At 43.9% G+C, this 14,508-nt stretch overlaps 1 protein-coding gene across 2 annotated transcripts in view; it reads right to left on the bottom strand.

Moving 5' to 3' along the window:
- Positions 1 to 14,508, bottom strand: part of nav3 (neuron navigator 3) — a 57,774-nt gene that overhangs the window by 25,150 nt on the left and 18,116 nt on the right. For both annotated transcript variants that reach the window (XM_088366982.1, XM_088366983.1), the window contains exons 3-8: positions 14,196 to 14,248; positions 9,384 to 9,456; positions 8,120 to 8,294; positions 4,735 to 4,803; positions 3,467 to 3,609; positions 667 to 1,690 (exon numbers count right to left, since the gene is read on the bottom strand). In XM_088366982.1, the coding sequence (XP_088223108.1) occupies positions 667 to 1,690; positions 3,467 to 3,609; positions 4,735 to 4,803; positions 8,120 to 8,294; positions 9,384 to 9,456; positions 14,196 to 14,248 (1,537 nt within the window). The remainder of the gene's footprint in view (positions 1 to 666; positions 1,691 to 3,466; positions 3,610 to 4,734; positions 4,804 to 8,119; positions 8,295 to 9,383; positions 9,457 to 14,195; positions 14,249 to 14,508) is intronic.

Here is a 14,508-nt window from a genome sequence, read left to right as displayed (position 1 = left end):
ATATTTATATTTATTTCCCCTCGCAGAGCGCCGACGAGGTAGAATTCAGATAATCTGCGCGAATGATATTATGCAAGAGGAGAAGTCGGAGCAAAAGCGGAAGATGGGAATACTTTCAAGGTAAATGTTCTCAAAGATGAATGTCAAGTCACATGGATACCTCGCCACAAGTCATTGCATAACCTATTGCGTAATTGAATGCCAAGTCATTTCAGCAAAGGTGGGTAGAGTGGCCGAAAAATGTAAAAATACATTTAGTGGTGGGACTTTGTGCGAGGAAGTGAAACAAATAGCTAGATCGCTAATAGCTAGGTGGTTAAAAAAAAAAAAAAAAGAACTTCCCGATAGATTTGGGTTTAGTTATGCTGGAAGGAGGTTCGGGTGCTTTTTTGGCAAAGCTGACGATGGAGGAGGTAGACAGAAGTGGGAAGAAGGGGTGAGGGATTAAACCGTGTTTAATGGGATTGCGAAATCTCTTTCTTTCTCAGAACAAAAGACATTGCAGACTTTGGCAGCTCCCCCAGTTTCTTTCCCCACCCTCCTGTCGTGGCAGAAAAAAAAAAAATCGGCCCGGGTGGGCAGATTTACACACTTGCTGCATGTCTGAGAGGGTTTAAGCAGAAAATAAGATGTTTGTAGGCTCTTCTGGTATCTTCTCGGTCTTACCTGTACATGAAGGGAGCCACGGTTGCAGTGTTGGGGTGGTTGTGCTGTTGCTGCTGCGGGAGCTGAACCACTCCGTTCCCCCCGAGAGCCGCCCCTGCCAGGACCCCGCTGGATGCGGACAAGGCCGAGGTGCTGGTGGAGGAGGTCATGCTGGTTCGTTTGCCCTCAGGAGCTCCGGCGGATCTCTGCGTGTAGAAACTGCCGCCGCCTTGTCCGCCTTTGACGAGTTTGCTTCTGTCTGGTTCTCCTCCCCGAAGGTTCGCACTGCTGTTTAGGCCCATCTGGTTTTGAGATTGACCCTTTGTTACAATTGTGGAAGGGGCTTTAAGTCCTGGTTTGGGGATTCCACTGGAAACCGAAGAGGAGCAGCTGCCATCTTTCTTGGCTTGTTTTCCACCCTTGGGCACGAGGCTGGCGATTTTAGACGTCTTCTTCGCCGAGTCCGCAAAGTCTCGCTCCTCTTTGGATGGAACGCTGGCTTGCTTGCTGGCAGACTTGCTTTTGTCCTCCTTGTCTTTGGACCTACTGGAGTTTGCAGAAGTCTTGGAATACGAGGAGGACGACGAGGTCTTGCTTGTGGCACTCAAGGAGGACTTGGAGGAGATCTGTTTGGCCGTAACACTGCTACCGCTACTGCTGCATACCGAGCCCGTGGGCGTAAGTGCGTCCTCGCCGTACTCGGACATATCGTCCTCTTCCTGAAGAGCCATCTCAGCCATGGACGGCGAGACCCGGGACGCCGATCGAGGGTTGATCATTCGGAACTTCTCCAGCATGGACCTGTGTGGCGCGGCGCCGACTTTGGGGCCGTCCATGCCTTCCTGGCTCTGCGGGTTTAGGGACGGTGAGTTCGTAGGGTTGGCCAACATGGAGGAAGTGGCGCTGTGCTTGAGGTTCATGGACTTGCTCCGCCAGGACTTGCTGGCGGCAGACGAGGGAATGGCAGAGGCCAGCTGCTGCCCACTTATGCTGGTAGGAACCGTCCCACCTATCCCGCCGGCTACCGGGATGCTCCTCATCGCCTCTGGAAGAAGAGACAAAGTTGTTCAAAACTTTGAACGACTCAAGATTCCTTGCAAACTTTCTGACAGTCATTGCATATTTTCACAAGTCAGTGTTACATGAAGAACTTCTCCTGTGGGGGTTTCGCACATATCCACGTAACTTTAGAAATGATTATTATGGGGAAAAAGTCTCAGGTTCCTGCTAGCGGAATATTTTGAAGACTCTTTTACATTGCATGCCTTAAAGGATCAAGTGTTGTATCCCTTGCTACATATAGAAACCTGCCTGAGAGAGCTGCTGGTGTTAGTCTATAAAAAAAAAAGAACAATCATACAACTCATTCAGATCCTGACAATCATTGATAGAATCTCCCGGAAAAAAAAAAAAAGATTTTTACAATTACTTGAAGCTTTGGCACATGAAGGTGCCTCTGATGCAAAGATTGCGATTTTTATCTACAATTAGAAGGTTATGCTCAGTTGGAATTTAATTAAATTTGTATCACTGCGAGACCTTAAAGTCATTATTGAAGCATGAGCCACCAGGGGGCAGTATAATATCTGGAGCTGGTCAAAATTCCTGAGTAAGATTTGTTGTTCTTTACAGAGGATAAAGAAGATGTGTGTGATATAACCAGATGTGTTGCGCCACTCATTTGACACGATTTACATTTTTTTTGTGTGACACTCGAGGTGGTGTGTAGATGTGCAAGCTCGAGTTTGTAAGTAATGCATGTTGTTCAAGTATTGGCTCAATTAAGCCCATCTTTAGAGAGCCCTCTCCTCCCCCTTCTGTCCCCCCCGGGGCTCGTTCACAGCGGCGCCACTTTTCACCGCCGTGCAGTGACTTTGCTGTTACCATAGCAACAGACTTTTTGCTTTCTTTTCATGGTTTTGTTTTAGAGCTCAGCCAAGGAATGAAATGTCAAATCATCCGAGTTGGACCCGGAGATGAAAGCATGTTTTTTTTATTTTCATTGTCAACACTTACCCTATATATCTTTTTATCTGACAATGTCTTGTGCGATTAGAATCAGAAAATACATAGTTGGAGAAAGTCGGCTCACCATTAATCCATTCATCCACTTCACAGAAACACATGGCCGAGTTAATCAGCCATTTGCACGGGGGGGATGCAAATAGCGCATCCCTCGTTGTGCTCTTCAAACTCAAAGCATGACTTTCATTTAAAGACCGCCGTCCCTATTCTTGGCCGAACAGTTGAGGCGCTCCCCCGCGTGGAACAGATGGCGGCATGGCTTCTCATCCGGACCTAACCCTCGCAAAAAACGCACCAGTGTGCGTCAAACTAAATTCCTGTAACTTTATCAAAGCGACAATTTGACATTCACGCCCGTGTCACGCTGTTTTTGCCGGCCAGCTGTGCAGAGGTGATGACCGTGCCGGCACGCTAGCACGTCTGTTTTGTGCGTTGGGTGTTATGTGATATATTTCACACGATTCCTCCACAACACAGACTTCATCAATACGTTGTTTTCAATTCGACTCACAGTATTGAGAAGAAAAATGACTTTTCAGCAATTGTGACGATCCGGGTTGTTTTTCTTCATCGTGGAGCTTTTTCGATTTTGTCTGTGAAAATGTGTCAACTCTGACACTTAGTGGAATTTGCTTTTGTGTAAGGCAGACTAATGATCTGGGGATGATTCAGCAGAGAGGACTAAAAGGGAGGGGCAACGGGGGCTTCTCCGTGAGCTTATCTGAGTCAGTGGTGCCATCCAGTGGCCCGCCTTGGGACGGACTCTTTTCATTTCCACTCAACATCACTTCCTCACCTCTGTCGTTGCCGCTGGCGTACTGGAGCGGTTTGCTCTTGTCGATGCTGTTGAAGCTCTGGCTGCGCCGGTTCAGATTGGAAGAACCCGGACTCCTGGAGGCCCCGCTGCCTGCAGCGGGTACCCTGGAAGGTCCCGGTAACCTGGAGGGGAAATAAATAAAATAACAAATAAATAAATAAATAAATAAATAAATGAACGAACGAACGAACGAATGAACAAACAAACAAACAAACAAACAAACAAACAAAAAATAAAAAAATAAACAAACAAATAAAATGAAATTTAAAAAAATAAAATCAAATTTGTCTTCCATACAGATTTAAGAATCAACTCCGATGAGATTGCTCCCAGCAGTAACAATCCAAACAAATCCGATCCAGACGGGCAAGTCCTCACCGAGGGAAAACCAAATAACCCCAAAGCTAACAATTCACGGGTGATAACAGGGAGCTCTGAATCAACAATAAAAAAGTAAATACAGAGCTACAATAACACGAGGGGGGGCAAAACAAAAATAAAGGTAGATGAAGACAAACCTAGGTGAGCTGAAATGAGAGATGAACGGGGGAAAATGAGCGAGATTGAAGCAATTTAGATGGAAATGCAAGGCAGTTCCCTTTTATCATCAGCTTCTTTCATCATCCCAAATTTACGTTTGATGAATGCATCATCGAGATGAGAATCTACAGAATACCTGGTTAGTCCGTCTCACCTTCCACATTTTTATGTGGCAATTCTACAAAGGAGATTCAAGAGCGTTTTTTTTCCGTGCTGCATTGTTGTCATATTCGCCACTAAGATTCACATTTACAAAAGTCGAAGGCCACCAGGCATCTTCTTTAAACCCTAAAGAATCTCCATTGTTCACAAAAATGGTTGTCGTTTACCTATTCTTTAGCTAGCTAGTATTAGCATTAGCTAGTAAATTAGGCTCAGCTTTCGATTAATCCTGGTGTGTATTTTAGTTCATGACCGTGAATGGTATGATAAGTTGCAGAGGGGGTTACTAGCTTAGGCATGCGTAAAATAGGACAATCTATTTCCGGAATGTAATGTGCATGCCAAAGCAACAGGTGGCGGTATGATCTCAGAGCGGAGCTAAACTGAACTAAAAGGTCGTGACTATTGACTTAAGCGAAACAAACAAAAATATGACAGGGGGATTCTGAAATTTGCCACATTTGTCGAAAAAGTTCATATCCCAAAATCGTCCGCATAAAAGCAAAGAACGAATTCCACGAGCTTTAAATCGTTGCCGTACTCACCTTGTGTTTTTCTTCTGTGGCGACCCTATTCCAGTATGGCCCGGAGGACTTGCATATCGTGCTGTGAGACTGAAGAAGAAAAATGTGTTGAACGAGGAATGAGTTCTGACAGAAGAAAAAACGAAAACAGATAACAAGGGTGGAGGAAGAGGAAGCTAATGGTGAAGCATGTCAAGGCGCATGTGTCATTGATCTTTGTCATGTTGAAACCTCGTGCGTGCTAGCAATTTCTTGACCACCACCATCTCAAGAATGTTTACAATCAATTTTGTGGCGGCATCTATTTGAACGAAAAAAAACCCCTCAAATCACTAAAAAGCAGAGGCGGCGGAAATAGCCGCGGTTGCGCACACGTCAGTTTACGACCTTGACGCTCGCTCTGAGTCATTGGCATGGATGGGAACCGGCGCTGGCCGCCATTTGCGTTTAACAGGAAATAGTAAAGTTAACACAGGGCGCTTTATGAACAGAAACTTTCATCATCCTACGTTCAATGTGACAGCCAGGTGGTGAGGCTCTTGTTTACTCCTGTGAATAAACGCAACGTGCGTAATGTCCTGTTTACTAGATGACTCCCAAACCACTAAAGTGCTTTTTTTTTTTTTGTTCTTTGAGAACCAGTTGAAGGGCAATTTTCTGCTTTTGTACACATTCAACAGTTGAGGGTACTTTTGTGGCGACGCGATAAAACTAAATGGTTGCTCAGAGCTACCGCTAAAGTAGCGACTGAATAAATCCAAGAGTGAAAATGTCCGATACTATACAACGGGTGTCAAATTAATTTTTGTCACGGGTCGTAGTCATAGTTCCCTTCGGAGGGCCATTATGACTCAACTCGAATAAATGTCTCTTTTATATAAAGTATAGGCTACGCAACAAACTAGTTTTAAAACCAGAGACTAGCAAGAACTGTTAAAATTTTTTAAAGATGAATGGTAATAAAAATAGCTACAAACAATTTATTAAAAGTGAAGACGATTTTCCATTTTAGTATTGACAAAGTCGACGCACAATTTGTTTCCTCGGGCCAAATATAATTACCGTATTTTTCGGACAGTAAGGCGCACCTTCAAAGACTGGCCCATTTTAAAACTTTATCCTTATATAAGGCGCACCGGACTATAAGGCGCACCATTAATGCATCATGTCAGATTTTTAATCCAAATCAAATCATTCTCCATTTTATCTTTTTTATTTCAACTTCAGACGCAACAAATTATTTTATGATCACAAAATAATAGTCTTTTTGATTCATGACTCAGTCTTCAGCGGGCCACTTATGACTGATTTCATGACACAATGCTTCGGGCCAGTTTAAATTTAGGAATTTGGTCCATATATAAGGCGGACCGGACTATAAGGCGCACTGTCGGCTTTTGAGAACATTTTAGGTTTTTAGGTGAGCCTTATAGTCCAGAAATTACGGGCCACATTTGGCCGGAGGACCAGAGTTTGACACCGATGTTGTATAATGTCCAGAACCGAAGAAAATGAGGAAATCGCCTCTGCATCAGTGCATTAAGATATCCGTCTGCTCTGGCAACTCGGAACAACTTGTACTCTGTTCCGCGTTGTGATTTATTTAAGTGAATTAAATGTACTTAGAGCCTGAATGACAAACTGCAGTCCTCGCATCGTCCTGCATCGACGATACCAACAAAAGGACAAGGACAAACCAATCCGTTTTGCTTTTAACCATTCAAAATCATCGTATTGTGTCCTCTGTGTGACACCATGGGAAGAATCTTTTGAGATTGCTGTGCAAGATTTCAATTCACTCCAGAACGAATGGCCATTTTCTCGTTATCATATACAAGTCCATTCACGCACACTCCAGGTAGAACAATTAACTTCGGCTTTCAATGACCTTGTTAGAAAATGAATGGCCAGTCTACACCTTGACACAATTGTAAGGACTCGAGTGAGTGTGTTTTTGTGCGCAAATGAGCTTCAGAGTTGACCGCCAAAGGTGATCAGGGAGGATTTCTCATTAGCTACTCCACATTATGCAGAAGATGACACACAGTAGCGACATTAACCGGCATTAGATTTGAAGCACCGGGAAAGGGGCGGAGCTCAATCTTAGTCAGTGGGCGCAAAGCCAAAGCAGCCTGATCATCTCATTTATAACTAGAAGACTGGTGGAAGAAATTATGAACAGTTTGAAATTAGACTTAATATCAACTGTAGCCCAACAAATTAAGCAAAAGGTAAAATTCAACATACAATGCAATGCAGAGGCCGGATTTAGAGCAAAAAAAAAAATCTAATATAATAAAAATAAATAATGTAATATAATAATATATAATAATATAATGAATAAAATAAACCCTAACCCTAACCCTAACCCAACAAACCAAAAAAGTGGATCAAGATCCTTTACCAGAACATGATTAAATCCTCATTGGGTCAGTAAAATTCTTCCAGCTTTTAAAAACGATCACACAAGGGGGAAGTGTACCGAGGTGAAGCGTCGCGTTTGGCCCGGCTGTCGTCTTTGCTCTTCCTGTCACGAGACACAGCGGTGGGCAGGCGAGATGACCGCAAGACCTGCGGGTCAACATGTCCGCCCGGGGACATGACGGCTAGATAATTTTTTTTTTTTAGCTCGTTCCTAACTAGAAAACCTCTAGTGGCTCCGGACCGCCGTGCTTCATCTGAACGAAGACTTCCCTGTTTGGACGTGTGTGAGTCCTCACCCTGGAGACCCCAATGAGGGCCAGCAGGTGGTGTCTATAGAAAGCACCCTAAAGTACATGAGCGGCATACCGAACGGCCAAAATGAGCCGGACATAATTTGATCATTGAAAATCCATTCGCCTCGTATATCTTTAGCTAAATGTTCTCGGCCCACTGACGCTCGCAGGGATTCATCATTCTTAAAGGGAATTAATTCGAGAGCTATCGAGTGATTAGCTGTAATTGCCGTTTCTTCTTTTATAAACTTAACAGTGCGTACGAAATCAAACTCTGGCCCGTGGGCCAAATTTGGCCCACAGTGTAATTATATTTGGCCCGCCAAGACAAATTCGATTTCTTCGATTATAAACTAAACAGTGCATACAAAATGGCCGAAAATATTGAACCACTGTAATGATTACATTTAATTTAACTTTAGTCCTTCCTTCAACCAAAGTTAAGAATTCTCCGCCTGTTGGGAACAGGAGCTTGGGAATGTCAGGCAGCTGTGCACTGACTGCTCTCGAGTTTCCGCCGCCGCCGTGTCCGGCGAACCCGTTACACTATATTTATTCCCCGTATTCTCCATTGTAACATTTCCAACAAAAGTCCAAAAATTACTACTGAATCGTTAAATCCCTCCAGTAAACACTTTCAAACGAGCCAAGCGGAGGCTGGAAACAAGGTGCAATGAGTTTAAGCGTACCTGGACTGCATCTCTTGCGACTTGCTGGCAGATGTTGCCGAGCTGCTGCCGCCGCTCTGCTGGCTGAGCTCCACCAGCGACTGGTAATACTGCTGCTGTTGCTGCTGCTGTTGTTTATAGCGGGACAGGATGAAGAAGAGGCCCAGGATGCTTTTTAGGTTGCCATTCCTGATCTCTGCAGAGCCCCAAAAAAAAAATCAGTGGGAAGGAAATGTCAGATCTACTGCATTGTGCAAGACAGAGTAAACCCAAAAATGCATAAGAAGCTAAAAAATGTAAAACATTTACATTCGGGTTGTCAAGAGTCTTAGATAAGTCCTCCGAAATACAGTTCTGGAGTTAATCGGGGAGAAAAATCAAAGTAATGTATTTCCCACAGCGGGCTGGAATCGAATTTGGATGAGCCACGGCAAAGGAAGACTTTATCACTGTGACTAACGCAGCCATTTGTGAAATGGAGCTCTCATATCAAACCTTCAGCGAGAGTCGGTGCAGTCAGAGCAGAGGCTGATACTTTTTTTTTTTTTAAGATCTTACAGCCATCTAATGTTTTTTTGGAAGGTAGTGAAGATTAATCTCTGGGGCGTTTTCCATTTCCTAACACCTACGGGCGTCAATTTAGTCTGTTTGCCGGTGACGCTTCATTACTTTTGGCCAGACAAAATGGCGGATCTTTGCGAACTTTGCAAACGACCGAATCGGTTGTGTTCCGACTGCTTAACTTTACCGAGTTTTGGGAGAAGTTGTTGATGTTGGATAGTTATGAGGCAGTGATAATAACACACGATGTTTTCATTAAGTGTTAGTTGGGTTCTTGGCAGACGTTCAATGAAAACGCGCCTTTGGATCTTTTAAGTGGTTTGACGTGCTTCCATTCTGTCGTTCTTGTGATTTGGCGAGGTTGTTGCAAAAAACAGCCCGCTTCATACAAAATGAGACATAAGTAGTGCTTTGGCGCCATGACTTCTACATCTTGTACCAAAATTCCTCCATTTCTGAGATTGGCTTAATAAGGGAAAAAATAGAAACTGTTAGGTAACCCAATAGCATTTCTCGAATTTGAAATTCCAGGCCCGCAGTGAGTCACATCGCTGTTTTTAGTACGTGACTGCGAGTGGTGGGCTGAACTAGATTTAGAACTGCCGGTCAGTGTGTCAAACTCTCGCAAGCATTTTAGGTCAACGAAAGAGAGCTGCAGAAAGGAATAGAAGATTACCATTCGAAATCTGTAGATTGATTGATTTTATTTAGCATTAGCTCTTACCTTCAGATGAGAGCCCTTGTACATTCACTCCTCTGGCATCTAGAAAACTGAGGCAGGCGTCCACATTTTCAATCTGGAGACAAAACAAAAGAGGGCAAGGCAATCAGACGTAGGAAGTCACAATACTTAACATCCAATGAGCTGAAATGCCCCGTGGGGGTGGGGTGAGGATGATCGGCATTATTAGCCATAAAGAAGATCATTGTGCGGTTGGACACGTGACTCAGTGGCCCGGGCTGCGTGTTATACTGACCGCAGTGTGTTGCCACCTACGCTGGCGTCAAGTCATAATGCACTAAGAGATAATTTTGTGGGCATGAATGAGGAGGCAGTAGCTGAGACGTGACTTCGATCACTTTGGGGGATTTCTAGCATTCCTTCTTTAGCATGCCGATCAACTGTTTGCGTCCTCGCCGAATTCACAGCTTTGGTTTTTTAGTTGTAGTGTGTCGAGGCCACGCAAAGTGCGTGCGGTGATGATGATTCATGAGCTGGAAGCGAAGATATTTAACTAGGTGTAGTTAGGCAGCCATTCTTTTGTATACCACTAGGGGGAGCCCACACAAACCACACTGACAAAAACGTACCGTATTTTCCACACTATAAGGTGCACCGGAGTATAAGGCGCACCTTCAATGAATGGCCCATTTTAAAACTTTGTCCGCATATAAAGCGCACCGGATTATAAAGCGCATAGAATAAATAACTCAACCTTGCTCAAATGTTAATGCAATCACAATATAGTAACACTTGAAATCGTGAAAACAATAACAATATATCAATAACTCAACATTGCTCAAACGTTACTATCACACAACACAAAATAAACACGTAAAGTTTACTTTAATAAATTAATCCTCATCCACGAATCCATATTGGTCCAGATATAAAGCGCCCCGGATTATAAGGCACACTGTTGGGTTTTGAGAAAATTGGAGGTTTGAGGTGCACCTTATAGTGCGAAAAATACGGTAACTAAAAATAATTAGCGAAATGCGCTACCACGAGCGAGCAAGCTTTTTTGAGTTATTTTCTATTTCATTTATTTTTTGTAATTTCTTATTTTATTATTTATATATTTTCACATCGAAATCCTGGCGTAAAATATTGCAAATATTTGTGGTTTTGGGTGCTAACATCTCAAGTGCTTTTCTGTTTTCTGGCACAACCGCAAGTCACACAAATAATTCCTCCATCTGCGCGACACAGCACGCGACTTAAAACACCCTCACATGTGGGCTTCCATATTTTTTTCCGCACATGTTGCTCGCACACGCAAACATATGTGTCCTTTGTGCTCTTGCTTGTATTACCACGCCGCATTCACTCGCATGTCGTCGTTAGAATTAACTATTTAGTGACCATATTTTTGTTAGTTTCAAGTTATTTGATTCCAAAAAGCTCCTTATCTGTATTTTTTGGAACTGGTGCAAATAGTTCCAAAAAATCCTGAGGTTTTCCAATAAAACCATTAAAATGACGCACAAAAAGCTTAATAATAATGAAGGTGTCGATGACATCTGGGGCATTAATTTTCCACAGGGATCTGGTGAAGTCTAATTGCTAGTTTGGTGGGCACTTTTGGCTTTTGTGGCATCCTCCACCAGCTTCGCAAGCAACTGTTGTCATTTCGTTTTTCCTCCGCAAAGCTGGCACCTAACAGCCTTTATCAGCAAGTTGGAGATTTTGATGAGGCGCTGATGTATAAATTCCAACAGGAAAATAAAGGCACGCGTGCAACTAGCATCGTGTGGAGAAAGAAATTGCTGAGAAGGATAGCGGAATAAAAAAAGGGAGATGTTAACATGGGGTGATAATGGCTTTCCACACCGCAAATCAAAATATCACACGGACCAGCTGAGTGGAGAAAAAAAAAATGGTGACATGAAGTGGAAACCATTCGATTTGGTGCTACCCGTCATCTCTAATCATGTATAAGCAAAAAAAAATAAAAAATTGATTTGTCATTTTAAGGCGACAGCTGAGCTCCTGCTGGGTATGCTAGCTCTGTGCTAATATATCAAGCGCTAATGTCATTTGTTAACAAGTTTGGGTAAAGAAACGCTCAAGTTCTGTCAGTTTTTTAAAAGGCCACGAGATGTATGATCGGAAGAAAAGTGCACGGCAACTGAATGTCTTGATTATATATATCGGCTTCTGTTCCTATGCCATAAAACTTGGAGTCTGCCCGTGTGGCTTTATAAGCATCTGCCTCGCAGGCAAGCTTTATGTCCACATGTGTAAGGCAGTCAAACATCTCTTCATCTTTTTTTTTTTTTTTTAATCTAGGGATTGATGTGGTTTGAAACAGTTTGAGACCATGTGATGGTATTTGTTATCGTGTCCCTTCTTTCAAAGCAACATTACTACACATCGAACCTAGTGCTAGCTACTACGCTAAATGCTACAAAGTTAGCATTTTTTTCCCCCATACTTGCGTACATTTAAATATACGTACTTGCTAGTTTTTAGGACACACTAATAGAAACAAAAGGCCAAATTAAATAATAATAATAATAATAAAAGTCCAAATAAGAGCGTTGTGTTGTCATTGAGTGACGGCCCGACGTGCGCAAATTCACCCGGCCCGGCGGTCTCGGCTGCATTTTTAGGGTGGGAGTGTGAAAAGCGAACCCGGCCGCACTCGTGACCTTTGACTCGCAGAATACACAGTGCACGTTTGCGGATGACAAGCGCCTTTTTTGTTGAAGCGGTGAGTAATGACGGCGGGTGAGACCAATGTGGATGGGAGGCGGGGGTGAGGGGTAGTTGACTAAAGGCACGGAGGTGGAAAACAAATATCAGGGTGGCTTGGCTGTGAGCTAGCACGCCGCCATCGGTGAAGACGGATGGCGGATTAAACGGGACTAAAGGGCGACAATACGAGATGACAACACATCGGAATGTTCCATCGCTCTTCGCCTTTGGGCTTGGGACAACAAGACCAAACTTAACGGCGCTCCTGAAATATTACAAGTTGTTTTTTGCAACTTTCCTCCAGGCTTAAGAGTATACGGTTACTTTTGAGTGTGGTGCGGTGTCGCTTTCAGGGCTTCTTTGCTGAAGCAGCACGTGGAAACAAACTAAGCAGCGGATCAGAGGACTTTATTTTTCCCCTTAAATCAAAATTTATTTGCTACCTCAAACATCTGGCAGATTTCAACTTGCGTCATCTGACAAGTCGAGATTGACTTATGGGCTTTCTGGCTACGTGATGATCACCTTACCAAGTCCCTGAACAGTTTTCGGTTCAAGCGGCCATCTGCCTCGCCCCTCAAAAACGACATCGGGGATGCTCCCCGAGTTCCCATCATCCATTTTCCACGCTGTTGTAAACAACCCGAGGCCTCCGTGACAGTCGCCTGCTAAAACCACGCCATCAAATTAGGAACATGATCAATTGGTTGCCGAGGTTATTAATGAGCAGCGATGGTGATGAAACATCTGGCTGGCGAAGAAGAAGTCGGTGCCATTTGTCCTCGTGTCGGTGGCGGAGCGCAGATGGGGTCCAGATGAGACCGGTGGGCTTTTTTTTTTTTTGCAGTCTCAAAGAAACACTAGACTCAATTAGACCACAAAAGCAGCCCTGCAAACCTGCTGCTGCTACCAAGGCCAAATATTCATTTGGACTCATCGAATCACATTATTAAAAAGTTTAGAGCTCTTGAGTTCACCAAGGCTTGGCCAGGATGATTATTTTTAATACGATCGGCGACACGCTATAAATCGGGCAGACGTGCATATAAAGCGGAGAGCTGTTACATCGAATTTCTCCAAAAACGATCTGCGGCGGGCTTCTGCCGCATCACTTTATTATTCATCATTTACGAGGTGTTGTTCTTTGCTGAGACGGCTTGAAAAACAAAAAGAAGCCCGAGAAAACGAAAGTGCACACTCATCTGTATTCCGGGAGAAGCGCTTGCGTGCCTCGCTAACGATGTCTGTCTATAATGAGGCGGATTAGTGTTGCGAGATTTTTTAATATTTTCTACCCAATGCTGAATAAGCTTCTTTTTGCCTACCAAATATTATACTCAATGACCTCCTCGCAGGGAATTCCAGCAAAAATTCTCCCGTGACATTGATGTGCTCACGCAGCTGCTTAGTTGGCCGCCAACATCTCCCCACACCTGCGGAGACCTCCCACTTGGACCAAAAAAGATTTCAAGACTGTCATTTCTCACCGCAAATCAACTCGTTCACTACCAATGACGAGAATAGCCGTCAAACATCCAAAAATTGGCTTTGTTTCCTTGCGTGTTGACGCTTTTTTTCAGGCCCCACTATGGAAGCAAGTTCCCAAGCTGTTCCTCGGAGCAGGTGGAGGGGGATCAGTTGGCTTAGTAAGTGAGGAGGACAAAGAGTAACACAAGCGTCACGCTAGGACATACAATTGACACAGTCCATAATAATTTGACACCTAATTCCACATTCCAAGTATGCTAGGTCCTTCATAGCTTTTGGAGTTTATCTCCAGGAAACCCGCTTTGCCACCTCTGACTCTCAAGTGTCACCTTCCCTCTTCCTTCCTGGTTCTTTTAGCACCATTTCCTAAGTCGACTTCCACCACAGCTGGACTGGAGGAGTGAGTCAAAGCAGCTGAGAAATGGCACCAGAACGTGTGAAAAGCAACCAGCACGCTTCTTTTGGAGCCCATCCCAAAGTTTCTCCTTAGATGTTCCGAGGGTTTAAATTAAATCCATCAATTTGGACTTCTCCGGGGTGATTTATTTAAAATAAAAAATTCATGAGGTTGCGAATAATATATATATATAAATCTTACGAAATATAAAAAAAAAAAAATAGACTCACCATTTGGGTTTGACTCCGAGGGCTGCCATTGATATCCTCCACCTTCTCATTGGCTGCAGGAGAGAGGACACCAAGTTTACAATCCGTCCACAAAACCTCTGGATGAGGTGCATGCAGCATGTGTAGGAGCTTCGGATGTGTGTGTGTGTGTGTGTGTGCACGAGGCGTCTGGAAAGCAAAGCTGCCTAATTCGTCAGCTGCTGCCGGAGAATTACTGACAGGCCAGAACGTGGTCTCATTGTCTGTTTCGGGGCAAGCGGGGAGGGTAAAGTTTCAATCCGGTGGAGAGGGAGAGAAAAAGAGAGAGCATGTA

The sequence above is a fragment of the Syngnathus floridae genome, chromosome 22 (genome assembly GCF_059516105.1).
Source record: "Syngnathus floridae isolate MCC-2025c chromosome 22, RoL_Sflo_1.0, whole genome shotgun sequence".
NCBI lineage: Eukaryota > Metazoa > Chordata > Actinopteri > Syngnathiformes > Syngnathidae > Syngnathus > Syngnathus floridae.
Note: the sequence above shows the minus strand (reverse complement) of the source record. Positions and strands in the feature narration are given on the sequence as shown.